This window comes from Rutilus rutilus (genome assembly GCF_951802725.1).
Source record: "Rutilus rutilus genome assembly, chromosome: 10".
Classification (NCBI taxonomy): Eukaryota; Metazoa; Chordata; class Actinopteri; order Cypriniformes; family Leuciscidae; genus Rutilus; species Rutilus rutilus.
Window position 1 is genome coordinate 20578686 of NC_140215.1, and position 27484 is coordinate 20606169.

Consider the following 27484-nt stretch of genomic DNA (forward strand, 5'->3'; position numbering starts at 1 on the left):
TAGTCTGAAATCTATATGTTTGATCATGGACAGCTGTAATAATCAACTTGAGTGTGAATGACACACCTGCAGCATGAATACATACACTGCAAAGCATAAGGTTTTGTGACATTTTATTGACAAGTCAATACCAGTAAAGGCACAATTATTTTAATAATGTGGACTCTAAAAATCAGTGATTTTGCGGAAGGAGCCAATGGTGGCACACATGGCACCCCAGTCGCTGAACTTGCGATACTCTCCAGGTGGCATGAAATACTGACGGCCTTGAAAACTGGGGTGCTCATAGAAGGTCCAGTATCCCTCCATGACATTGCAGGAGTGAATGCTGCGGCACTGGAAGCTTTCATGGATGGACCCGCAGTCATCACTGAATTCCATCATCTGACCTTGGAAATCTGGCCGATCGTAGATCCGTATGCGGTAGGATCCACCACTTTTCTGCAAGTTTCAAATAGTTAAAGTCAAGAGTTTGAATGTGTGCTGTGTTAACGTGTACAACAACACAAAATACAACAAGAGGCTTAAACACTGTGGGTACTGAGAACAACAAAGTTTTTTGTGTGTCAGAACAGCAAACTACAAAGATGGAATAATAATCATTAACATGCATATTACTCACATTGGAAAATGTACGGCATGAGCGAATAGTGTCATTGTAGCCCATCCAGCGCTGATATTCAGGATACTCTCCCCTGGTTAGCACATACTGGAAACCAGAGTAGTTGGGTCTTTCATACAGAACCCAGCAGCCACTCTCCACTTTGATAGAGTTGCATCGACTGAAATGAGGGTGCATGTCTGGGCAGTCTGTGCCACACTCATAGGAGCGACCCTGGAAGTTTCTATCCTCATAAAAAATTATCTGCAAGCAAGCGATTAAAGCAATACACACTGTATTGGTTCTGTTGTTATGTTCATAGTCAAAGTACAGTCAAGTATATAACAATTTTTCATAGTCAAATGCTAACCTAAAGTTTCCTCAAGAAATGCAAAAGTATTTGACCATCTCATTTACCTTACTCATTATGATGTGAACCTCAGGAAACAGTCCTAAACAAGAGAAACAGTCAAACAAACTAGGGCATGAGGTCTGCTTTATAAACCTCCATCAACATGGTGGATCAAACTTTATTTGTCCTCACAATGACTGGGATTTGTCACTCTGATGGTGCTGCTTACCTCTTAATCCTATCCATAGATTTAAAAGCCCTGATTCATCAAATCAAAATTCCTACCTGGCAAATTACTGACCTAAGCTGCCCTCCTCTCTTTTGATCCAGGCACTAATGAGATGCTTTATGTGATGGAATTATTGCTTATGACATGGAATGCATCAACAGAACGAAATACATCTGCAATGTACCACGGGTTACTGAGTTAAGAAGTAGTTCAATAACTTTATTGATTACAGCATATTTAACATTGCATCTTCATTCACATGTACTATAAAATGAGAATGCATGGGCAAAATAATTATACACACCTTCTATTTCTTAAAGATAATGTGTGACATGTTGGACATATATTAAGAAAGTCAGTAAAACAAGTCATCTTGGTATTTATAAAATAGATTATTCTAAATTAATCTCCTCTCTTTATTATTCCCAAAGTCTTGGGAAATAACCAATATTTTAACAACAAAGACAAACCAGGAAACACCTGCAAGGATGTTAAATGTGTAATCATAGCGGTGTTTAATAAACCATGCAAATGAATATTTGCTTGTTGGACAGCTGCTGTTTTCAGTCCTGCAGAGATTCTCGCAAGCCCTCATAGTGAGCGGTTTCATCTTTTAAAGAGTCCTCACTGTCCTGTTTTCGTCAAAAGACAGGTGCAACAATTACAGTACATAATCTGAGCACATGATGGCAGTAATTTTCAACTTTCTGAGTGCATTGTTATTTTACTGAGTGTATAGTATAACAGATTGCTGTAGAATGTATCTGAGGAAAAGCAGACTTACACTCACACTAAATGAGGAGCTGGAAGAGGAGGAGGACTCGAGTGTCTCTGTTACTGGAGAGACTTTCTGCTTACTGTGTTCTCTGATCCAGCGTTTCAGCACCTGGGCTGGTAAAGAGGTAAAAGGCAATGATAAACAATCTACAAAACATTGTGTTCTATTTTAGTGATCACTTTCAATTTATGCATTAACAATGTTTTTATTAAAATATGTAAAAGGTCACATACTGTGTTTTCTTGAGCGCTCTACTGCTTTGAATGAACTAAGCATTGCAAATGGATGATAAGAGAGGGACAATGGGTGAACAATGTTGCCCTGTTGAGGAAAAGACATTGAAATCATTTTAAAACTATGCTGAAATTTGATGACATGAAACTCTTCAGTTAAAGCAATTAAAGAGGGATTCTGGAATACCTTTTCATGACACTGTACTGTATGTCTGGACGGTATAAAGTAGCGCCTCTCAACCTGTCTCAATTTGAAGGCCCTCCATATACTGTATGATCAAATATAGATTTTGGTATGTTTGCTGTCATTATGACAAGGCTGCTCGTTTTCAAGCTTTTTTTATTAACATAAACTGATATATAATTTTTTATCATGTTTCAGTTGGTAATTTCAGAAGACTATATTTATCAAGAAAAGTTGTTGCTTTTTTATCATTAACTATTACTGTTTTTATTTACAATTTTTATAAAATGTTTAGTAATGCAGTTAGATTAATACATACAACTATAAATAAATAAATACATTTTAAAAATATAAATGAAAAATTGTGTTCATTTTAAGTCATCCTGCAGCCCTCTTTTATGTTTGTTGAGGCCCTCTAGTGGGTCCTTTATCTGTTGATTCTAAAGCTTATTTATTTTACCTTTATATGTTTATAATCATTTAAACTAAGGGCATAATAATAGTCGATCAACTAAAATTGTTCATGTGTAATGGATTAAGTGTATAATAATTACATAAATAATATCTAAATCATACACAATTATTATTATAAGCATTGCTAAAAGCCAGACGATTTTGTCTTTAAAAATAAGTTGCTATGTAGTGACCTTTAATTTGGAGTAGAAACTTATTTTGCTCACAGCTGATTTTGATCCAGTTTTGGTATGAGATCTCTCACCTGGAGCATAATCTGCCCCGGACCAGGTTAGCCGTGCAAGTTACTATGGCGATGAACACTGCTAAAAGCCAAACCACTTTCATGGTGCCTAAAACCCAGTGTTGGCACAAACTAAACTGAAACATACCTGGCTAGCCACCTAAACTGGCTCCATGGTATAGGCCCCCATGTATATCCCTTCAATTTTTATCCTGCATGACATCTGCTCACTCGTGTGACAAACACTCTCAAATAATAAATACTCTCAAATACCTTATCGTGATCATGAGGGTAAGATGCAGATGGTTTGCAACTGTACAGAGACAGAATGTCTTCTATAGGTAAGCTGTTCTGAAAATGAGAGGACATGATACAACTTGTCAAAAACAGAATTGCTGTTGAAAACCTCTGGAATTCAAAAGCTGACAAAATAATAAATAAATACATAAATAAATATACATAGAAATGTAAAAAAAAAAAATATATATATATATATATATATATATACACATATACTTTTATTTCCTTATTTATGTATAATTGTATTTTTTCCAAATGTATTTAGTTTTTCATTTATATATTTATATCTACATTTATATATCGTTTGGTCACACCACAAGGTGTCACTGTGCCTCAAAACTTCAGCACTGCCATTCTGAGCTCTAGGCTGTCTGTATGCTAATGAGGAGGGCGTTTTACCTCAAAGAAATGTATAAATAAATGTGAAAATAAATGTATAAATAAATAAATAAATAAAAGAGTAAATGTGGAAAAAAACACAATTATAGTTGTAACAGAAAGTTTTCATCCCCCATTGCAAACCACGTTGCATTTTCAGTTGAATTTGGGGAAACCACTTGAAACATTTGTGTTGAGCTATTTCAGTTGCTGAAAGTCTGTACATTTTGCCAATAATCCTGATTTGCAATGGGTGTTGAATTATATGATTACAGCTATACATAAATAAGGAAATAAAAATATAAATACTGTATTTTAGTTTTTTACATTTCTTTGTATATTTATTTATTTATTATTTTGTCAGCTTTGTAATTACATAGCAACCGGCAAATTATATTCTCTTCTGAACCTTACCAGAAGCATTCCAGCAAAGGAAGAAAGGATCATTGCTTCTCTTTCCAGACGATTAGGGTACTGGCTAATATGTCGTAAACTGCCAATTCCTCTACAAAGACATAGCATGGTCTAATGTGATTTTATGCAAACACTGCAAAAATAGCATGAAACTATTAAACATACACAAATTCCAGTTATATAAATTACTCACATGTAGTTGTTCTCAACTAAATTCTTCTCATCATCTTTATTGAGCCACCACAAAGCCACACTTATAGCCAAATCATAATGGGCCTATATGAATGTGTAAAGATGCATATTTAGCAATACAAGCCCAAAGCTAGATGAAGCTTGTTTTTTTTCATAACATGTATGATTATAACATAAAAACATCAACTCACAACTAAATATTCATCTCAATAGAACAATATAACCTTTGAAATTAAACTGTTGTTTTAATATTGACCACTTACCAAATCATCTAACATTGTAAAAGTGCTTTTCCCTTTTGGATCAAAACCATTTTCTCTGAGTCGCAGTCCAATATATTCACCACTAAAAGATGTTAAAATATATATACATTTTCAGCAGCAGTTAAAAGTTTTAAGATTTGTTCTAAATGTGTGTCCTTACGCAAGTACAATTTATGATCCTATTTATCCTGATACACATCAGTGAATCAATTTATTTCATACTACTTACAGCAAAGTTTTAACATCCCTCTTCAATCGCTTGGCCTCCATGTTGTAGACCCTCAGTTCAGACACTTAATTCTTTATGCCAAAATTCAGTCTGGAAAAATAGTTGAAATTCCATTATAACAGTAATGCTAGGAAAACTAAAAAGAATTAACATTATGGGTTAAAAAAAGAAAAAAAAAGACGAGTTCAACTTTACCTATAATATTATTAATAATAATAATAATAATAATAATAATCTTTATTTATAAAGAACTATTAAAACCAACAGTACAAAGTGCTTTACAAGAAACAAATAGTACTTAATCCTCTGCCAGGGGCAACACTAAACACAGGAAGCAAACTGCAAACTTTAGTTTCCAATGAACAGGAAAAGTGAGACGAAAATTTGACAGGTTATCTAACAGACTTGTGTTAGGTTACCTGAGGCATCCGGTAAGACTAACATTTGCAAAAAATTGTTACTAATGAAATAAGAAACAGTCCATGAATATAAACCAATTACATTTTAATGTAATGCATCTACTTATGCCTTGATGCAAAAAGACTGATACATATAAAACACACATAAAAAATGGTTGTAAACTAAGAAAACACCTTAACTTACCTAAAACTAACACTTCCTGATAGCACAATAAGATGCCTATATCAGAAGCTTCCAGACAGTATAAACTGGTTGAACAGACACTCCTACTCGATCTCAGAATTGTAGTCCTCTCATGTGAACAGTCCTCTAAATAATTCATTCAGTCCTTTAATCACTTTAACACTGTCGGCCAGTGCTCAGTTACATAACACAGATACAACATTCATGTATATATAAAATGAGTTAGGAAAGAGATTAGAGATTACTTCCATATGATCAGTAGGAACACAACTTAGGGTTGGAAAGCAGAATCAAGTTAATAATAAACAGCAAATAGAGCAGGTTTTCTTTATTAACCACAGAAATAAATATCATTTAAAATTCAAAACGAAATCGCCTAAATGCACAAGAATGAAACTATGCTGAGATCTGAAGGCTAATTAACAGCTGTCATTAAAATGCTTACTTTAAGATCAATCCATTAAACAAATTAATTGCATAAAAAAGTAAAACAAAATAACAAAAAAATTAAGTTAAATAAAAGACTGAAATCAATCAATGGGAAATTCACTTCTAAGTTTGTTTCTTCTTCTTATCTTTGAACACCGGAGAGTTTAAGAATTTTGTGTCAGAGTATTTGTCCCCACGCCTCATTTTGCTGCAAAACAAATAAATAAATCAATGAAAGAAAATACAAAAGTTATCCAAACTTATTACAGATTCTATATCAAGGCAGAAATAAATCATAATATATTTTATATCATTATAGTATTCAAGTGTGACTCACCAATTGAGAGTTGGCTCTTTGTAGGAGACTGGTGCTGCTCTTCTTCGTGTTCTCCCTAAAGAGTTAACGTCTGTATTTGTTAGACTCTTCATAACCCTGCTATCTTCTGTTCACAGAATAAAAACGTATAAAATATAAACAAACATAAGACAAATATGTGAAATGAAAACAAAGTATTATTTGATTCACCTTTGCAAAATACAATAATTGACAAAGCATTTAAACCACAGGTGTCAAACTCAGTTCCTGGAGGGCCACAGCCCTACAGAGGTTTTGTTCCAACCCTGCTTCAACACACACACCCTTGCAGTTTTCAAATGAGCCTGAAGGACTTGATTAGCTGATCAGGTGTGTTTAATTAGGGTTGAAGCTAAACTCTGCAGGGCTGTAGCCCTCCAGGAACTGAGTTTGACCAACACATAAGGATTACCTGGAGCTTGGTGTCTCAGTTCTGAGTCCTGGTCCTGGTAAATGTTCATAGTTTGAGAGCGGGCCTCTGGTTGAGGGCTGTGGGCAGAGCTTTCGACTGAGAGCGTTTCAGCGTAACCATCTATAGTCTCCCATGGAGGCCTCTCCTCTGTGAGCTGAATGTCTTTTGTGTGTTCACTAAAACGGTCTGAAGTCACATTATATTTTTCTAAGCTAAACATGCTCGAGTTCATGGCACGTGAAACATCATCCATTTCATTTGTGAGAAGATGATGTTCAGAAGATGATGTTCTGCTGGAAGCACCACTGTCAGTCATTTCTTTATTTAGAGATTCATGAGAAGATGAAATTACATAGGTTTTCCTGCACCTGCTCTCATGAGCTTTGTTGGTTTGGTCCAGATCTATGTTAAGAGCATCCATATTGATATGGTCAGCCTGATCAAGCTTGTCAACAGAGGAAGGGCAGCATATTTCAGGGGTTTCTGCATTATGTTCATCCCTGATGTCCTCCTCTGAGCAATGAGATATCCCTGGTAGTTGTAAAGTATTAGACAAAGACCTGCATCCTGCTCCATTTTGAAGATCAATCACATCTTGCCTTTCAGTCAACACATTTTTATCCATACTCACAGCACAACTGTTTTGTTTCTTTGTTAATGCTTTGGATTTTTCTTTTCCTGCAGCATTCCATTTTTTTATTTTATTTGCCCCCTCTTTTCTGTGTTTCTTAGCTTTAACGGGAACTGATGATGGAAATTCAGAGGCTTCCTGTACAAGGCTGATATGCACATCTTGTGTACATTCTGGATGATGGGTGTTTTCCTTCAATAGCTCATGAGAAACATGCTCAGGCTCCTTGTGCTGTTGTGCAGTAGTATCTAAACCAATATCTTGAGCTGTCATTTGGGTTCCTGGTGATACCTCCTGTGATCCTTCTGAACTGTTGAATGATTGACTTGGCTGTATCACAAATGTTCCTCTGTTTTTTTGTGCCAGAGTTTTGTTTTTATGTTTTTTAACTTGAACTGCACTCTCACTTGCATGCACGTCAGTACCAGCAGTTTCTGGCCATACAGTACCAGCAGACTCAACATTTTCATGCACATACGATGCACTGTGATCCATCATAAGGGATGAGACTTTGGTCCTCCTGCTCTTCTGAGGTCTTAGCTCGTCTGGAACTATACATGTTCTCCTGGGTTCCTGGGTAGCATGAGATTCTTTTGCTTTGTTTTTAGCAGCTTTACTTGAAATATTTCCATCTAAAGAAATTGTCTTTCTTTTTTCAGAATTCCGAAGCTCAAGATCACTGAAACAATCATTAAAAATGTCATTAGAAGGATCTTGGGAGATAAGGTACGTTTTCCTTGGATCTGGGTTTGGTTCTTTCTGTTTACATGTGCGCCTGCTACTTTTAGTGCAACGAGAGGTGACGTGAGTCTTCCTGCGTGCGGTTATTGATTCCGTTTCATGCTCATTCACCACCTCGCTCTGAACAGTGGGAGAGCACTGCTGTGTCACAGTGGTCAACTCTTTTGGCACAGCTGATGTATAATCTGACCTACTAAATTCAATTGGTAAGTCTTCCTCTGCAGATACACGCTCACTACCTTCTCCTGGAAGACACAAATCCTTCTTTTCCTGATGTTCTTCTGTAACTCTAGAGGTTCTTCTTGCATTTGTGTCAACTGTTACAATTTCAGCAGCACTGTCATTAACAGTCATCTCCATTTCAGAGTCATATAGGGTGTTTTGCTGTGCTGGACTGTTTCTCTCTTGGCTGAGAACATCACAGGCTGTAGGTTCTTTAACCATAGCTGTACCCACTGGTACAGACACAACATTGCCCTGCTGTGGACACAACGGACCCGCTGGCAAATTCTCAACCTTTTTTTCCATTTCAAACAATTGGTCTGAAAAAAAAATAAATAGCTAATTAAAATTATAATAACAGCATCAACATATATTGCATCGAGATACATTTAAAATTCATAACTTTTCTAACAATGCCAATCATTCAAACTTGAATATACTTTCAAAATTAAGCTTGACTGACATTCTTAAGGAAACTTGTATACAATGAACAGCTTACACTGTCTTCTCATACCTTTACTGGTGTTGTGTTCAGTGTCCATACTGTTTGGAACCTTTAAAAATAATATTAATTATTATTAATGAACAACAATAATTTAACAATTAGCTATTTGTGAACAATCAACAAAGCTTGGCTGAAGTCTTTAAAATAATAATGATCATAGCATCGTTCATATCATTCTGATTATTATTAACAACAAGAAAAATAGCCATATAACTTAATTATTAGAAAATTATATTGACTTACCTCATCATTACAAAAAATGTCAACAGCCTTTGTCATCCAGTTAAGAGAAGAGTCATAAAACTCTCGTATAATGGAAAACTAGGGAAAGAAAAGAAACTACATTAACTATGTACATCTATTGTAAATAATAATAACAATAAGTTATGCATGTTCTTTAAAGTGTTTTTAAAGTACAGTACAAGCTCAATGTGATTTACGAGTCAGACTTTGTGCCTGTACAAGTATATGAGTCAGGGAACCAAGGCTTAAGGTAATACGAATGCCTAAATTTAGATAGTAACCTACAAAAACAAACCTTCGTGCCAGAATAATTAAATTCCATATAACCAGACTTCACTCTAACGGTCTCACCAATTGTTTGCTTTTATGACGCTGATAAGCAAGATCGAAATTAGTGGTCTGCGCATCTTTCCTCAGCCGCACCACCTCTTCCTCCAGCTCCCTGCTCTTCTTCTTCTGAGCAACCAGAGCCAGGGCCAGAGCCTTGTTGTTGCTTTTCAAAGAGAACTTGAAGAATGATGAGGTATCTGGAAAACATTATTATTATCGTCATTGCCATGATAAAGGTTATGGTCATCGGTCAACTTATAAAAGAGCACAAGTAACTGTTAGCCTACTGCAAACAGATTAACCTGTTTGGCACTTCTGGGTATTTCTTACTGTGTATTTTCGTCTTTATCTTGGCTGCGTATACAGACGTCTGTTTGCCCAGTCGTATGTTTTCCTTTTTATCATTGGGGGCTGTAGAAAAGGCATGAGTGATTATAAGTTACAATGTCGGAATAAAACACAGCCGTTAAGAATATGATGCTACTGCTATATTCTGACTAACGTTACTCACCAGCAATAAAAGACGACGACAAACTCGAGGCTTGATGTGGTTTATCTTTATTATTGTTATAATGCATTTCTATTCGGATAACAACTACTGCGCATACAAATTAAACCGGTTTATACAAATTTAAAACCAAACATTGCCGCGGAATTTTAGAATTCTTCTTCGCTCGCAGTTTATAGAATCAACTGTTGAGTAAATACCGCCACCCACTGGACTAAGTTAAATCTGTTGCGTGATAGCCTACAACAAACCAGCTGTAGGCTGTCACGCAGGAACAAACCAGCTAACCAAAACCTCTCTGACGGACCTGAAAAAGGTCATAATATCCCTAAGATAAAACTAGAGTAGCCTTATGAAAGAATAAGATGAAGCAAGTAAAGAATAAAATAATTACAAAGCACAAAAAGAGAAGATTTCAGAATAAAGGTTTAACCACAATATCGACTTTAACAGAAAACTGTACGCGTGGTGAGACTATCAAAGATCTTCGTGATACTACTACACGAATGATGCCGCATAAAGGCACGTTGTCCCTAATATAAAATATCGTGTCTATGGTAACTCTGACTTTTATTTTGAAATTAAAGCCTGCATTTCCGATGGGACATTAGGCCAGTCGCTGAATTCACACACGCACGCGTCACGCCACGCGCGCGCACATATTCCATTGAACTTCCTCCTCAGCTGTCAAAGCGTCCACACCATTGCTCGTGGAAGCAATATCATCTTTTTATATTTAGGATATCAGACGGGGCTTAATCTGAGATGGAGGGCCAGCGCTGGTTACCACTGGAAGCTAACCCAGAGGTATGAATTTCTCCCCGATCTCACGATCCTTCGCCGTGCATTTAATTTTATATCGTTCGTGGGTTCATTTTAGCTGGAACGGTAAGCTGCAGCTTATGTCTTTTACATCATATTTTATATGATACTGTTTTGTGTTCTGTGTCTGCTTTACAGGTTATGAACCAAGTGAGTAGATGTCTCGACTCTCTGGGTGTGTCTAGGATTCAAAACTTGTGCCAAATGAATGAATCAGGTTTATTAAAGCACGCTTGTGATAAAGCTAATTATCAACTTTGATTTATTATGCTTATCAATAATACCGCGCTTGGTATATTGTTTGTAACTTTATTGCATTTGTACTAATGTAAAATGTATTTTATGTTCCACATTAGTTTATTATTCACATGTTTAAATAGAAATGCTTTTGGATTGTGTAGGCCCTTGGTGTCTATGTATGTTCATACACTTCAAACCTCTTTACTAGTCTTATATGATTTGTATTTAATCTACGTGTTGTGTTATACTTTTGTTAAGTTTTTACGGCAGCTTGGCTTGGTACCCACCTGGCAGTTTGGGGATGTGTATGGTCTGGAGCCCGAAGTTCTCAGTTTGGTGCCAAGGCCTGTGTGCGCTGTACTTTTGCTCTTCCCTATAACAGAGAAGGTATGACTGTACTTTACACTCATATAGACTCCATGTCCGTAAACAAGCTCTGTGTTTATAGTTAGTTGTCTGTTTGTAAATGACGGATATGGTTGTGTCTGGCATCCGCTCTTTCCCTTTATATGTATGTATGTACGTTAGAGATGCACTGATATGAAATTTCTCAGCCAATACTGATAGTTTGTTTTTTCTTATGGATAAAAAATCTCTCCCAAATAATGCTGCAAACTATACAGAGAACTTTCTCATTTGGTACACTATAATATTATAAGTTAAAATGAACAACAGAGCTATTCAACTGCTATTTCCAGATATAATATTTACACTCAAATAAAAGCTGAAATGTTTGTATACAACTCAGTTACACATTAATAGTTTTCATAATGGCAACTGTATTCAAACATACATATATAATTAACAGTAAATAAGCTCCTCTCTATTTAATTTTTTTTTTAAAATTGGCTAACTAACAAACGAATGACTTTCCTGAGGTTAATGCAACATTAAGTGATATTGTTCACAAGCAAGTTTCAAGCTTCACAAGTAAGTTTTATTGACATCTTTCCACGGTTGAAACACTGTTTGAGTGATTACATGAGACATGAAACGGATTTCGGTAAGTTGTACTGTAACTTTCAACTTTCCTTCTGATATTCATGCATGTTTTTCTAGATATAATTTGTTTTAAATTTGAAAAATAGACTGCTGCTTGAACTGAGGCGCTACAGCGATCCGTCACGTCACATTTAGGAGCGTCAAGCGTTTGTTTCTTTTTAGAAGTAACAAAGCACTGAGTTATTTGCGATTTATTGGGTGAGAGGCGCGCTACAAATAATGTTTAGTATAGGGAAAAACTGCAGATCTGGCAACCCTGCGGGTTCATAGGGTCAAATAGAGTCTGCTTTTATGTAGCTGTTAATGCGTTATTGTCACATTAACTTGCCTTAAATTCAACACAAGAGATTTTCTTCACACACAGTGTGAGTTGCAGTCGGTCATGTTTTACCGCACCCTTTTGATTGACAGTTTTTAAACAATCGGCCGATGGCTGATCATGAAAATAGTTGATTTTATCGGCCGATACCGATTGTTGGCCGATACATTGGTGCATCTCTTATGTGTGTGTGTGTGTGTATGTATATATATAAAATATGAATCTGGTAAAGACTTGACCTGCATGAAATGTAACCGAGCAGTCTCATCATGATTTTTAGTAATTTGTTCTCTTTATTATGACCCAAAATAAACAAAATAACTGAATTTGCTGTACCAAATGTCTAATGATATTCATGATTTGAGCACCTTTTTTGTTGGTTTAAAGCGATAATCTGTCTAATCTTTGTGGTTATGTAATTAGTGTTAGTGACTTGGGCAGTTAGGTTTCAGCATGACAAAACATGTGACAAATTGTATTTGTTATACAAACCTGGCTCTCATACAAACATGCACAAACGTTAATTAACAATACTATCTAACAAAGTTACTTAGGCAGTAAATGAAGAAATAAGACAAAACTGCAAGCTATTACAAGTAATTTGTATTAACGGCGCAGTAAGTGATTTCTGAGAAACACTGTTGGTCTTTGAAATTAACCCAAACAAACACACCCCTCCCTTCATCGCTCCGCCTACAAATAACAAGTGGCCTACACAATGCAAGAGTGGATGTCTCTATCATAGCTGAAGCGAAGCAAAATAAATCTTCATAAAAAAATAAGCGAAGATGACGAAGGAACGACAAGGAAGAACAAAAAAATAGTATATACAAGCAAGAGTTTGTTGTTGGTCGTCATCTTCAGACAAACAATGGCTGTGTTTACATGAGGCATTAACATGCGATCACCGTGATCTGATCATGCGGATTGGATCATTAGCCAATCAGGACAAGGCGTGTTTTCATTTGTTCACATTAAGTGGCCTCTGTATCTGGATAACCGATTGGATTTCTGTTTCTCACTCAATATTTAAATGAGGTCTGTGGCTCGTTTGAAAGGCAGAAGCTTCAAATGGCTTAGCGTAAATCAACTTTCACTTGACCCTCTATCAATGGCAGTGCACACAGCAGGGATGTTTTGTGATTTATTCAACAAAAGGACAATTGATCACAAATAGAGCACTTAATCTACCAATTTAATTTTCCCAACATTAATCTTGTATGATGAAAAGCATTTATCATGCTTACATGCTTATATGTGTAACATGTCGAAAACGGCAGAATCTGAACACCTATGTATTAAAGAAATAAAAGAACACCCATCACATTAAAGAGCATTAATTAGAACTAAACAAGGGTAGGCTATACTAGACCAGATTAAGAGTAAAGATGATATAAATTAAACAATGTACCATTGCTTTCACCCACTTACTTTACTTTTAGGGATGCAACAATACAGTTAGCTCACGGTTCAATGCATACCTCGGTTTTTTAACCACGGATTTCGGTTCAATTCGGTTCTGATGGCTTGACATATGTGTTTTTTTATTTATTTTTTATTCTATGCTTAGGCAATAGACGATTTATTGCAATACTCCTTTATTTTACTTAAAAGCTGAGTAAAGTCCACTAGTTCCTAGTGTATTGTATAATATAAAATTAACACTGACATCTCACAGCTGCTGGTAGCCCATGTACAAATATGCAACATATGCTGTATGTATACTGGAAGGATTCAGTGAGGGACTGTTGTTTTTTGGAGGACTTTATTACCTGCTCTGCTATCCTGCCTTCAGACAGTGATATTGCTGGGTGATTGCGCCGCAGATGTGCAGTCATGTTGGAAGTGTTTCCGTTTGAGTAGGCTACACGTGTAAAACAATGCTTGCACACAGTAATTTTTTTTGTTTACCGTTTTTTCTTCCTCTGCATTATACTCAACGGCAAAACCGAAATTTCCCCACACCACGGATTTGAAAGACGCCGGCGCTTCCTCATACTGTAGCCTCACTTCACCGCCGCTTGCCATGTTAAAGTGTGGAATGATGGTTAATCGCCCCCTAACTTTAGAGCATAGTGATTGAATATTTACTCGCAGGGAGGAGTTTCCTCATCTCAGCTCATAGACTTACAGGCACACACAAACAGTCAATTCGGAGAGAAATAAAACGCACATAAATTATTTAAATCGAAAAACCGCAATTCACAAGCGCATATTGAACCGTGGATGTCGTACCGAACGGTTCAATATTATATTGAGAATTGTGGCATCCCTATTTACTTTCCTATGCAATCTCCAGTCTTAGATCAACTTATGTTTTTTGAATGAAGGAATACTTCTAGAGTTGATCATACAAAAATAACTGGGTTGATCATGTTAAACAAGTCACATCATCGATCATCAGGGTTTAAGGTTATGACTATATTGATGGAAATGGGAGATTAAGACTAAGCGATGTCACACGTTTTTTAGGCCAAAACATTTTTTGTCACATACAGCAAACATCTCCTTACTATCTGCTAGCTGCCTGTCCACTGAACACACTGTAAAAAAACGCGGCCTCTGTAGACAGCCCAGGCTCCACAAACGGCAACAAAAACAAACTGGCCCAGCCTTGGTCACGAAACATAACAAACAGTGTTCCAGCCAATAACCGACAAGAATGATTTGGGGTTGGGGGGTTAGTGTGCGTGCACATGAAGGGGGGTGTGGGGAGTGGAGGAGAGAGAAGCATGAAGAGGGAAGTTAGCTAGAGGAGAGATGTCCACGACAAACGACTAACGTTAAAATTTTATATTCTTGAGAATTTTGATATGGCCGACACACGACCAAAGAGATGACGTTCCGATGAACAAATAACAAAGAATAGGGAAAAGGAGAAGTCTTGAATTTACATCGGAAAAGCGTTCAAAAGGTGGCGAGAAACAGAAGGGCTTCCAATCTGAAATTCAGGTGGCTCTGTTTTTGCTGGACAGGTGGGTAAATCCAGTTTGGTTTTTCTAAATGGTTCATGACTGTTTCAGGAAGCACGGAAGGGAAGGGACGGGATGAGGAGGAGGGAGGGTCAAGCTAGCCTCCGTTTTGTTTGACAATACTTTGAACGTCAACAAGAAGTGACGTCACCCAACATCGCTTAGAGCACCTTTAATGAACATGCTGAAACAATAAAAACATACGACATTTAAAACATTAAAAAATACAGTGTATTCCGATTATTTCTTTGGCAAAGCATTAAAAAAGGCTATATTCATAATCAGTCAGTAGAATGAAGCATCTTTGTCATTCTTTTTTTATTGTTATTTTTTACAACATATTTACTGTAGATTTATTTTAGTAATATAATTATTTTCCTCAATGCAGTATGAAACCTTTAGACAGGAAGAGGAGGCAAAAATTAAGGCACAAGGACAAGAGGTGTCCTCAGATGTGTACTTCATGAAACAAACCATCGGCAATGCTTGTGGTACAATAGGGCTGATTCATGCCGTGGCAAACAATCAAAGGCATCTGGAGTTTGGTATGTATATGAGTTGCTCATTTTCAGAATGATTTCCCTTATTTTGAAAAGTATATTATTAGTCAGTTCATTTGTATGTTTAATATATTTGTTTATGGTATGTTAATGAAATTCTTCTTTTACAGAGCCGAATTCACCCCTTAAGGCATTTTTACTGCAGTCTACAAAGATGAGCCCAGAAGAAAAGGCAGCTTTCCTTGAAAAAGATGAGGTGATAATGTGTATTTCAGTGCAGCAGCTTGCAACTGGAACTGTTTTTGGAAGTTTAAAAAACTTCTGACTGTTTTCAGCAAACCTCTGATATTTTTCTGTTTTCAGAGTATCCGAGTAACACATGAGTCAAGCGCTCAGGAAGGACAAACAGAGGTTGGTATTTGCTAAATATAGTTGTTGATTAGGTGTTAATACAGCATTCAAAACAGTACCAAGTATCTACACACATTTTGAAGTTGTATCCCATTGCTGAATGTTCTATGTTATGTATTTCTTTTGTTGTACTTGCAGACATTTTGAAATGCATACTATATTGGAAATATTGAAGCGTTAGTCCTTGTTTCTTTTTAAAAACAGACAACCTTATAACAGCTTATCACTGTCCTCATCTCCCATGAATAAATCTCTTGTTTTTGCCTTTGTTCCTTTGAACTTGAAAATTGCTGCTGTCTTACATGTAAGAGACCCACTTTAAATGTGTCTGAAATTGCACAACCAAATTTGTTTGCTGCAGTCACCTACAGTATAACCTTTAAGAGCCCTTCCAATCTGGTTTCACGGCTTTTCAAAGGACTGAGATGACTTTCCTAATTCTTAATGACCTTATTGTTTTCTCTGACTCTTGATGCCTTTAGCATTCTCTTTGTGTTGGATCTCAGTTCTGCTTTTATGTCTTGTTGCTACTCCAAAAAATCTAACCTGCTAACTTATTTGTTCTGCTCACCTTTTATAGGCTCCAGGTTTAGATGAAAAAGTGGATTTGCATTTCATTGCCTTTGTAAACGTTGAGGGATTTTTATATGAACTGGGTAGGTACATTTTAATGTATTTTTGTCATTTTGTTTTAGGTGCTTGTCACTTCTGCAAACAGAATGTAAAGATTAACAGTATCAACACCTATTTAAAGAAATATACTTCATATTTTTATACATAAGTATTACAGGTGTTAATGTTTTGTTCATGTGTTTCAGATGGACGTAAACCTTTTCCAATTGTTCATGGGAAAACCACAGACGACACATTTCTTGAGGTCTGATGTTTGTCATTGACTTTCTATAGACGTATAGACTCTCTCTGACAAGGTTGTATATTTGGAACTTGTTTTTGTTTGTAGGCATTGTTTAAATTGTGTTTGATCCACAGGATTCTGCAGAGGTCTGCAAGAAGTTTATGGCACGTGATCCCCAGGAGCTCCGCTTCACTGTGGTGGCTCTTTCCAAAGCATAAATGTTCTTATTTTACCTGAAAGAAAAACTGCCAATCATTCAGAAGTGCTGAATACTTTAAAACTTTAGCATTTATACAGTATAAGTTCCATTTTGACTGATTAAAATAAAAGTTTGTTGAAAGTTTTGACCACAAGGCAAATGAGAAGCAAATGAGAATTAGCCAATATCAAGAAATGTACATGCACATAAAAAATTATTTTGTATCTGAATGTTGACACTCTGACTAAAATACTTTGTGTTCATTTCTTCAAAATGATATGAAATGCATTCTCTGTTAATGATACAAATTGACCTAAGGGCGTTGTTTTTCTGCCAGAAAAGAAGCCATTTAAAATAAAAGTTCTCATGATGAATATGTACACATATTTTGACAAAAATAAATGTACTGTTCTCACAGAAGTGTTAGACCGATGGCAGTGTTTCACTACATATGTTCTACTTCTAAATACAGTTTTCTCAAGAATACAGCAAAACATGAGTTAAAACTAAAAGAATAAAGAACAAATGTCCAGTGTTTTCATCATGTTGGCCTCATTGCTGTATTATGAGTGACAACAGTTCGCTCCGTGAATACTCGAGCAATGATTCATTTCTATCTTTTGTTTTTACATCCATACTTTTTCCCCTTCAAAACAGCAATGTTATCTAAAAAAATAATTAAAATGTTTACCACAATAATTGATTCAGATTTATATTTGAATGTAAGGTTTAATTATATTTAAGACAAATTCATTGTTTTCATACCACATTCAGTGGTCACGTGTTTGAATAATGACTTGTCCATGGAAATTCAAGAGACCTTTGTTTCCTACATAGCTGTGATGATTTATTTGCGAATTATTTGACAAATACCCTTGAAATAAGCTGTAATGTACGGTCAGCTGGTTATTATTACAAAATAAATGCTGATATGTCCAGTGTTTCTGGAAGATCTGTCTTCTCACGTAATGACAATTTTGTTATTTGTTAATTGCAATTTAGTCAGAATGACTAACTGACTGAAATTAATCCCTTATTTGCATATTAACTAGTATGTAGCCTACTTAAACTTTAAAAATCAAAATGATGAACATAAGCTAAAAGTATTTCAATTGTAGCCTATATTGTCATGAGAAATATTGAATCAAAACTTGTATTTAAGTGATTAAAAGTCGCCATGCATCCTCAGCTTAAATTAGATACAATTTACCATTTTTATTTATATGCTATGCACCTCTGATCTTTAAATATTTTTACTCTGTAGGCCTACTTGTAAATGTGTTTAACTAAATCTTAGACATTAGTTTTTATGTTTTTGTTTTTTTCTCTAGTGTTTTCTTTGTCCTAGTTTGGCACCTGTAACGTAACCTGACGGTAGTTTAGGTGTATCCTGACGCACTAGGGGGCGTATAAAGTACACAACACAACTCTAAAGTTTCTCTGGAGTAGCTAAAAGAACAAGGGGAGATTTAAGAGTTTATCCTGCGTCCTTTACGGTCGTTGACGTTCGATAGCATAGAGTGATAGTTTTGAAACTGACAGTAGTCGAATAAGAAAAGCGTTTCAGCGGCTGACTTCTTTTTTCTTTTTAAGAAAGCAGGTAACGTTAGTATTAAAAATATTCACGCGACGCGGTACCGTAGAACAGAACTCTCGCGTCTTGGCTCTTGGATTGTAGACGCCTGTTTCCTTACAGCTTCACCACTTAAGACCGGTGATGGAGTGGCGAGTGCAGTCTGCAGTGGGTTATGAGGCTGCTTATTCAGAAGCACAGAGATGGATTGAGGTAAGAACTGTTCTCACTTTTACACGTGCCGTGCTCTCATTTAAATAAATATAGTTCAGGAAAATGACACTTGACACTGCCAAATTATGAGGTAACTAAAACGATAAAACACTGAATATATTCATTTACTCATGTTGAATTATACCCAGACACACCTGTTGAAATCGCCTTTAACAATGATTAGAATTTATGAAAAGCTGACTAAAAATAACATATGGTGTTGCATGCGAAATGTAAGTATACAAAAGTATCTCCAAAAACCTGATGGTGAATAGGTTACTAAATCAGACATTCGTGTCTGTTTGTTTATGATTAGTTTGGAGTGGGGTTTCAATCTTCAGCTGGCTGAAGATTGGCAGGAGTCACGTGACCTGTCAGGGGCTGGTGGCAGCTGGCAGTCCGATTCTGGCAGGTCACGTGATCTGCTGGTGGCTGGCGGTTAGCCTTGGCAAATTTCAGCAACCATAAGGGTTAGAAACAAATCAATCTTTTTTGAGAATTGGTTTGAAAAGGGAATTATTTGGGTTACACAGCTGATCAAAAAGGATGGTGTTTTATACAGTTATACTGAGTTTGTTCATATTTATAACTTTTCAGTTGATCCTGTCTAATATTTTTGGTTTTACATGCAATTCCCAAGGAAATTTTGAGATTATTAGAAGGTCATAATAATTATTCTCTACAAACAACAGTAGAAGAATTTACTTATTGTATTAAGTTGCAGGGCAAGGATTTCACAAGTTTTGGATGTAATAATACTACTTCTGCATTCCCTGCTTCAATCTAAATGTATACTTGTTACTACTCGCTGGAATTCTTTATTTAAAAAAACGTATTGATTGGAGTAAAGTTTGGATGACACCTCATAAGTATTGCATCGCAAACAAAGTGAAAGCGGTTTCGTATAAAATTTTCCATCGAGTTTACCCAGTTAAGTCACTTGTGGTACAGCGTTTTAAAGTGAACATCGAAGATATTTGTGCTTTTTGTAAAATTTCCCCTGAGACTATCAACCATCTATTTTGGGATTGTCCCAAGACCCAAATGTTTTGGAAAGAACTCAGTAATTACTTGCAAAGAAAAGTTATGACTCCTGTTAACTTCGAAGAAATTGATGTTATGTTAAAATGTTTTTCATTTGAGCGTGATACAAATCTTTTGTTTATTTTAGATTTAATTGTTATAATTGCCCGTTACTATATTCAGAAAGTCAAATGGAATGGAAAAAAACAAAACAGATTTTGAACATTTTAAAATTGATGTTAAAATATATTTAGAAACAATATCCAAAAGTAAAAACCTAAAAGCTAGGAAAACTACACAGCTCTTTGACAGATACAGATGTTTTATGTAAAATGCCTTTTTTATTTTTATTTTTTTATTTTTTTTATTTTTCTTCTTTACTCCTGACATGTATGGTTATATGTACTCTTGTATGTAAATTATGTTTTGTTCTTGTTAAAATGCAATAAAATAAATAAAAGTTTCAGCAACCATTTATTGATTTATTTTTTGGCAGATTTTATGTTTTGTGTTCCTCCCTCTCTAGTTCTGGCGAATTATATTAATTTATTTTTGTGCATCTGTTGATATGATGATGTTCCTTTACATGATTGGTGTTTTAAAGATAGCCCTGGTTGGTTGACGCTTCTCTGGCCGCTGAATCCAGCCAGCCGTGGATGAGCTACGAGTGTGTATATATATAGATATGGATATATATATAATAAATAAATATATATTTGACCACTTTATTTGTGATATGACCACATTTGACCACTTTATTTGTGATCAACCTCTCTAACATGTCGATTGTGTAAATTAATGTATTCATAAGAATACATATAAATTATAAAATAATATATTTACTTGCAGCGAGTGTGATTGGGAACGTGTTATAGCTCAACCTCGGTAGCCGGTCGTGATCAACCAGGGCTATCTGATTATTTTAATGACCATAAAATTCTCTAAAACACCAATCATGTAAAAGAACATAATCATATCAAGAGATGCACAATAATAAATAAATGTAATTCACCAGAGCTAGAAAGGGAGGAATACAAAACACAAAATATGCCCAAAAAAATCAATGGTTGCTGAAACTTGGCAAGGCTGACTTGCCAGCCACTAGTAGGTCACATGACCTGCCTGAATCAGACTGCCAGTTGCCACCAGCCACTGACAGGTCACGTGACTCCTGCCAGCCAGCTGAAGATTGAATCCCTACTGTTAGTTTGAGAATTTTCTGTTTTCATTTACTTTTACCAAACGCTGAGGGTGAATAAATGAGGGCAGAATTCACATTTTGGGGTGAACTATCACTTTAATGTATCACTCTTTACTTTTATATGAAACTTTCTTTAAATGTCTATAAAGGTCACACTCATAAATAACATTTCTAGTACCCTGTTGCACTTCATATCATGGTCAAAACGGAGATACTCTTTGGTTTTTATTATTATATTATTCAAGAAATGTATAAATAACATAATTCTCTAATATTGATTAATTAAACGAATGCAACTTTTTATTCATTATTTTTTTATATATATATATATATATATATATAAAATATTTTATATTTATTAATTATTATTTTCCTGTCCACCACCAACAAATTTTGGGTATGTGATTAAGAGGACGTGACAATGCATTTTTGTATCTTATTCCACGAACAGTGATGCATTAAATGGATAGTTCTCCCAAAAATTTAAATTATGTCCCCAATCAATCAATCACCCTGTCGTTCCAAACTTGTACGACTTTCTTCGTTACACAAAAGAAGATATTTTGAAAAATATTGGTAACCAATTTGGTGACCATTGACCTCCACTGGGCATAAAACAGTGATACATTTCTCAAAATATGTTCCACAAAAGAAAGAAAAACATACAGGTTTGGAACGACATGAGGGTGAGAACAGCATTTTCATTTTTGGCTAGAACTATCCTTTTAGAAAAAACTGATCTATTTTATTTTTTCATCAAGCTCACAGTGGAAAAGCTAGTAGTCCTGCAACAGTTTGCACACGCTTTACTGGGTTTATTCTTCCAAACCCTCTGGAACCCACTTAGTCTGGGGAACAAATGATTAGGACTTTCCTATCCTTGTGAATTCCCTTCTCAGCGGGAGATGGCAGGGCCAAAGCACTGGCTGTAACTGAACAAATATTGTTCTTAATTCATGAGGGGTGAATCTAAATGCTTTCAGTGTGACATCAGTCTCAAACAAATGCACACTGGTTCATTGTCACAGGCAGTGGACCTTGGCAGGGCAGTTTCAGCCCCAAGCCGATTGCTCCCCTGCAAAGGAAGGGGATGTGCCGCTTAGCGTCCAATATGAATGACTAACGGGTTGTCAGGCGTGAGGGCGCACTGAGCAGTGCTGGAGTCTTGAGTGTGTGAGTGTGTAGGGTGTCATGGTCAGCTGAACGATCTGGAGTTTGTCACATGTGCTCATTCTTGCACCCGGTCTGTGGGCAGAGACATTCTTGTTTTTTCTCCAGGGTAGTTCTCAGCTTGTTAAAGTCAAACCTAAAATTAGCCACCCTTCTGAAGTTGCTTGGTATGTCTAAGTGTAGAAAGTTGCCATTAGCCACAGTGGCTAAATCATTATTGTAGTGAAATCATATTACATAGAAGTTTTGTTAAATATCTCACCCATTATTGTTTAGGTAAATCAGGGTCATCTAATTTGAAGTTTAAATTTGTAGTTGTACATAAGTTCATTTTTGTTCAATCATGTTTTACAGATTTGAATTGATTGTTCTTTTTAGCCTAAAATGACCCTAGAGATGTGGTGTTGAGCATTTTCTCCCAATATTCCTTCTTGCTCAGCAGACTTTACTTGGGCAAAGGGATTAAAGCACTTTGGCACAATTAACGATGTGCAACATTCCGTGTGTCCAAACAACTTGGAATGCCTCATTGCTCCTTAATGAATGAACAATCGCTGTGTGCAAAAGTGCAGCTGAATTAAAATAATGTTTTGCATCATCAAAACCTGCTATTTAAATTAGTATGTAATCACATTATGTGAGCTTGAAGGAAAAATAGTTTGTAGTAATAACTCCTTTTTTGGAGTAGATTGTTGTAGGTAGAAAAGGTGCATGTGTGGAGGTAAGGGATGTGAGACTGTTTAATTAGAATTCTTTAGAGAATCTCAAATTTGTGTTTTTTTATTTATTTATAGAAATACAGTAAAAACAATAATATTGGGAAATATTATTAAATGTATATATTTAATATATTTCAAAATGTAATTTATTCTTGTGATGGTAGAGCTGAATTTTCATCATCATCACTCACATGATGTCACATGATCCTTCAGAAATCATTCTAATATGCTGATCAAGAAACATTTATTATCATCATCATCGTCGTCGTCATCGAAAACAGTTGTGCTGTTTAATATTTTTGGGGAAATTGTGATACTTTTTTGCAGGATTCTTTGATTACTGTCACTTTTGATCCATTGAATGGATTCTTGCTATATAAATTCTGTTTTTCCTTTTACAATTAGTATATCATTTAATAGTTCATATTTTTGTTCAGTTTTTTTTATTGGTTATGTAAAAAACTGGTCATGTATTGTTCAAGCTCTTAAATTGTTATCCACCTGCTACAGAGATCTGTTTAAAAACAATAAGCCATTATGGACATTACAGTGACAGGAACAGCAGGGGTCAGGATTTCATATGTCATTGAACACTGATGTTTACTGCTCCAGTTTACTGCTGTGTGAATGTGCTTCATATATGATTAACCTCTTGTCTCTTTACACTCCATATCTGTGAGGGTTTGTAATGGTTACATAAATCTACATGAAGGGGACAGGAAGCTATTTGACATTTCATTCCAAAAACATTGATCTTTAATATTCTGACAATATATAACTTTTTGGCTGTATTATAAGATTATCTTGTTATTTTTTTCTCAAGCTTTAAAAGATTTAGATCAGTGTTACATGGAATACAAAATTCCCTTTGAAATAATCTACTTTTAGTTTGTAACTTGTAGTGTAACTGGATCTAGTACTATAGGATCATAGTATTTGTCCATACATTATTTCTGTCCTTGTTTTGTTCAGCAGACATAGAAAGTGTCCTTTGAAGTTCTGCTTCTTAAAAGAGAACAATTGCGGTTCAAATCTCGCAGTCAATGCTAATCTCAACATAACCAGTGTCCTTTTACATGTAAGGCCCTCCACACCCTCTGAATACATGCCATGTTTTTGAGTGACAGCCAAGTAAAAGCAGCTTAAGAATGTCCTGTTCTACACAACAGACATCAATAAGTGGTTACCCTTTATTGACATCTCTAGATTTCATATCTTTTGCACTTTGTTTTTGCAACAAGACTGTTTTGGAGATATTACAATACAGTATGTCTGGCCTGATTGTTTGTAGTTAATTTCTTAAATTTAATGTTATACCAGTAGCATATTATAAAACATACCTAAAGTATTACTCATAATGACATTGTCTCATGAAAGCTAAACTCTGTAAAATATTTTTACTGGCGTTTAAACTTGGAAATTGAAACCATTTGCATCGGAAAAAGGGCTTTAGTCATAGATTATGTTATATGAGGTGTGGAGCAACAGGGCTCACATTGTAACAGTGTAGTCTGAGGGAATAAACACAACATAAATGCTTCCCTGTGTGTGAGCAAAAACAATGGGCTGCCTGCCTTCTGTATCCTGCAGGAGTAGTTTGAGATCATTGGAAAAGCATGAAGCTGTGTGTAGAACTGTGACATTCCTCCAGATGCTCTCGTTCTCTGTGGTTTGGCCACTGGGCTCCAGCTCTGATTACTGAATAACCCACGATTCTCCAAAAGAGGCTGTGTTATTGTACTGGTGCGCTAGACGCTTGGACTTAAAGCTCGGAAGAACAACTTTCCTCTCCTTTCCCTGGACATCCTACCTTCCCACTCACTGGTTCTTAGTGCTTCCTGTGTTTGTCCTTGTCTCGCAGGCAGTCACTAAGAAGAAGTTTGGGAGCAGTAATTTCCGGAGTTCTCTGGAGAATGGACTTCTGTTGTGTGAGTAAGTAAAGCTATGTTTATTTATACTTCTTTTTTTTTTACTATGGTTTTCTTGCTTAAACCATGAAAAGGATTCTGCTATAATTTTGTGGCTTAGGCTATCATTTTGTAATGGTTTTTAAAATTCATTGCACTTTTTGTGCACCACAAACATAATGTAAACAGTCCTAAAGGACAGTTCATTCAAATAGAGAACATTCAGTCTTCATTTACTCACCCTCATGTTGTTCCAACACTGTATGATTTCTTTCGTCTATGGAACACAAAGTAAGACAATTTTGAAGAAAGTCTGTTTTTTTTCTCATACTATTAAAGTCAATGGGGTCCAAAAGTTTTGAGCTCCAAAAGTACATTAAGGTAAAAGTAAACTGGTTTAAATGAAGTCTCCTGAATCAAAATTACTTTGAATGATCAACAGAGCAAAAATGTTTGCAAACAACCTCATTGGTGCTTGTCATAATGTTAAGCAATGACAATGAATTTAGAATTTTGGACACCACTGACCTTTGACTCATTGTGTGGACAAAAAAAGTAAAAAAAAATGTATGTATATGTATAAAAAAACAAAACAATTATAATAAAAAACACACCTCTTAAACTAAACCATACTCTAAACCTAAGCAATAGTGTTAACAAAAGCAAATGTGAGTTGGGGAAAGTTACTTTTAAAAGTAATGCGTTACAATATTGCATTGCATTTACTTCCTAAAAAAGTAACGCCTTGCGTTACTAATGGCACTTTTCCACAGCTTGGTACGGTTTGGCTCGCTTTGCTTTTCCACTTCGTGGTACGATTCGGCTCGGCTCGGTTTGATTTTCCACTGCAGTTTAGTACCGCTTCAAAGTGGGTGGGATTATAGACTGCTCGTTAAAGTTGATGCAAAACTTTTTCATTCCTGGTCACAATATCCAGCTCGCGCTGGATCCGCTCCACGGCTACCAGCGAGAGGAACGTCTGCACCTCGTCTACTGACCAGTCACCACAATTCAGCCATTTCTTTTTACAAGTTTATTTATTTTTTTATTATTATAAATTTTTTAAATATTGCGAACAAATAATACTTGGATGGCTGTTGCTGACTATTTAAAACTAGCGGGTTTGGTGTCTTGTGTTGCAAATCCAATGACGTTGGTTCTGTCTGACCAGTCGCATTTTAGTATCGGTACAGTATGCTTGGAACCTCAACAGAGGTGGTATCATTTAAAGTGAGCCGTACCATGCAGTGGAAAAGCGCCACAAAATGAGCCGAGCCGTACCGTACCATGCAGTGGAAAAGCGCCATTAGTTACTTTTTATGGAGTAGTAACTTAGTTACTTTTTAAAGTTACTTTAATTTTGCATTACTTTTTCTCACCTGGGATAGGCTTGCCTGTTTGTTTTTTAATAAGAAAGTTTTAAAAAGTTATATTTTTGGCAAATGGCCAAAAGTGAAATGGATAAAAGTGAAATGGATAAGCCTCAGGCTGAAGGAAATTACCTTTACAGGCGTGAATTTGCAACACTCTTACTTCAGCAATAAAAGGAAAAGAAACACAAATGTTAAGTAATTTTGGTTATTAGTATGGTTGAATTGGATCATCGAAGGTCAATAGCAAAGGCATTGGTTTATACATTTATTTGTGTAATTTAAAGGTATTGCGGAGGATTTTCTTTTTCCGGGTGGATCATCAAGACTATTGGTCCTCCTAGTTGTCAATCATTCTGGTGATATGTTTACGTAAGGCCGTCGTACGTGCTCGTCCCTAGGTAGTTTTCGCTTTCTGCGCATGCGCACTTTCGGGTGTATGTGTGTGGTGAGCTACGGTTTCAGCCATTTTATTGAAGCTCGCCCGTTCTCACCGGGTTTTTTCAAAATGTCTGAGGGTCGCAAGAGAAAAGGTGTCTACGAATTGTATGACAAGAAGAGAAAGGCCTCTGAAGAAAGAAACAAGACCAGAGTGTTTTTGGGAGAATATTTCACACGCTGGCGTGCGCTAAAAGCACAGGTTGGGCTTCCCACTGATGCCTCAGTCGCGAAGTTTCTACTCGACAGGTAAAGGAAAGTAGGCTTGTATGAGCCATGCCAACAGCAACTTGTAAACAGAGCGTGCACGAGGAGAACTAGGCTCGTGCATGCTCTCTCGTGCACACGTTTAATAGGCGTTCCTTCTCGGGAGCAGGTAGAGTGTTGCGCATGTGCATTTTTTCAAAAAGTGGAGAGGGCGGTTCTTTTCTAAAATTCTGGAAAATCCTCCGCTATACCTTTTAACTTTATTTATTTATTTATTTATTTATTTATTTATTGCAGCTTTGTAAAATATTCTTAGTTTGCAATGCATTTCACTCTTTTTATTAATTTTGAGGAATAACAAATCTGCTTTTATTTGTACAAGTGAGATGAGTAAATGCCTGCTCACATTCAGTCTATAACTACAATACCCATCATGTTTACACACAACGCCTCTGCACTTACTCCCGATTTCTAAAACATAGGGACAGGAGATTTGGGCTTTGGGAAAACAAA

At 36.0% G+C, this 27484-nt stretch overlaps 5 protein-coding genes across 11 annotated transcripts in view; 2 read left to right on the forward strand and 3 right to left on the reverse strand.

Annotated features, from left to right (window-relative positions):
• Window positions 1-165: 165 nt before the first annotated feature.
• On the reverse strand, window positions 166-1027 carry LOC311297864 (gamma-crystallin M2-like; the record flags this gene model as incomplete). The annotated part of the gene is made up of 3 exons (XM_084420341.1): window positions 166-441; window positions 623-865; window positions 1019-1027. 3 exons carry the CDS (start codon window positions 1025-1027, stop codon window positions 166-168), a joined length of 528 nt encoding a protein of 175 aa, XP_084276467.1.
• A 575-nt stretch (window positions 1028-1602) lies between these two features.
• On the reverse strand, window positions 1603-4903 carry c9h2orf80 (chromosome 9 C2orf80 homolog). Its single transcript, XM_084420527.1, has 8 exons — window positions 4851-4903; window positions 4622-4703; window positions 4360-4442; window positions 4167-4257; window positions 3348-3425; window positions 2194-2281; window positions 1973-2073; window positions 1603-1814 (listed from the first exon to the last, which is right to left on the reverse strand). The coding sequence occupies exons 1-8, from the start codon at window positions 4889-4891 to the stop codon at window positions 1746-1748; spliced, it is 633 nt and encodes a 210-aa protein (XP_084276653.1). The 5' UTR covers window positions 4892-4903; the 3' UTR covers window positions 1603-1745.
• Window positions 4904-5227: 324 nt separating this feature from the next.
• On the reverse strand, window positions 5228-10355 carry sgo2 (shugoshin 2). Of its 2 annotated transcripts, none has more exons than XM_084420523.1 (8): window positions 9833-10355; window positions 9652-9732; window positions 9343-9518; window positions 8992-9069; window positions 8758-8797; window positions 6650-8563; window positions 6220-6274; window positions 5228-6090 (listed from the first exon to the last, which is right to left on the reverse strand). In XM_084420523.1, exons 1-8 carry the CDS (start codon window positions 9897-9899, stop codon window positions 6006-6008), a joined length of 2496 nt encoding a protein of 831 aa, XP_084276649.1. In that variant the 5' UTR covers window positions 9900-10355; the 3' UTR covers window positions 5228-6005. The 2 variants fall into 2 exon arrangements, with proteins under 2 accessions (XP_084276649.1, XP_084276648.1); XM_084420522.1 differs by having other exon boundaries at window positions 6220-6325; window positions 9833-10354.
• A 117-nt stretch (window positions 10356-10472) lies between these two features.
• uchl3 (ubiquitin carboxyl-terminal esterase L3 (ubiquitin thiolesterase)) lies at window positions 10473-17576 on the forward strand. 2 transcript variants are annotated; one of them, XM_084420525.1, is made up of 9 exons: window positions 10473-10636; window positions 10790-10801; window positions 11150-11278; window positions 15573-15729; window positions 15855-15940; window positions 16048-16095; window positions 16676-16751; window positions 16914-16972; window positions 17086-17576. In XM_084420525.1, exons 1-9 carry the CDS (start codon window positions 10595-10597, stop codon window positions 17167-17169), a joined length of 693 nt encoding a protein of 230 aa, XP_084276651.1. In that variant the 5' UTR covers window positions 10473-10594; the 3' UTR covers window positions 17170-17576. The 2 variants fall into 2 exon arrangements, with proteins under 2 accessions (XP_084276651.1, XP_084276652.1); XM_084420526.1 differs by lacking the exons at window positions 10473-10636; window positions 10790-10801 and adding an exon at window positions 10845-10868.
• A 942-nt stretch (window positions 17577-18518) lies between these two features.
• The window catches only part of lmo7a (LIM domain 7a), a 55886-nt gene continuing 46920 nt past the window's right edge, over window positions 18519-27484 (forward strand). For 2 of the 5 annotated variants that reach the window (XM_084420514.1, XM_084420515.1), the window contains exons 1-2: window positions 18521-18936; window positions 24911-24981. In XM_084420514.1, the coding sequence (XP_084276640.1) occupies window positions 18868-18936; window positions 24911-24981 (140 nt within the window). In that variant the 5' untranslated portion in view covers window positions 18521-18867. Of the gene's footprint in view, window positions 18937-24910; window positions 24982-27484 lie in introns of all 5 variants that reach the window. The other 3 variants (XM_084420513.1, XM_084420516.1, XM_084420517.1) reach the window with 3 other exon arrangements.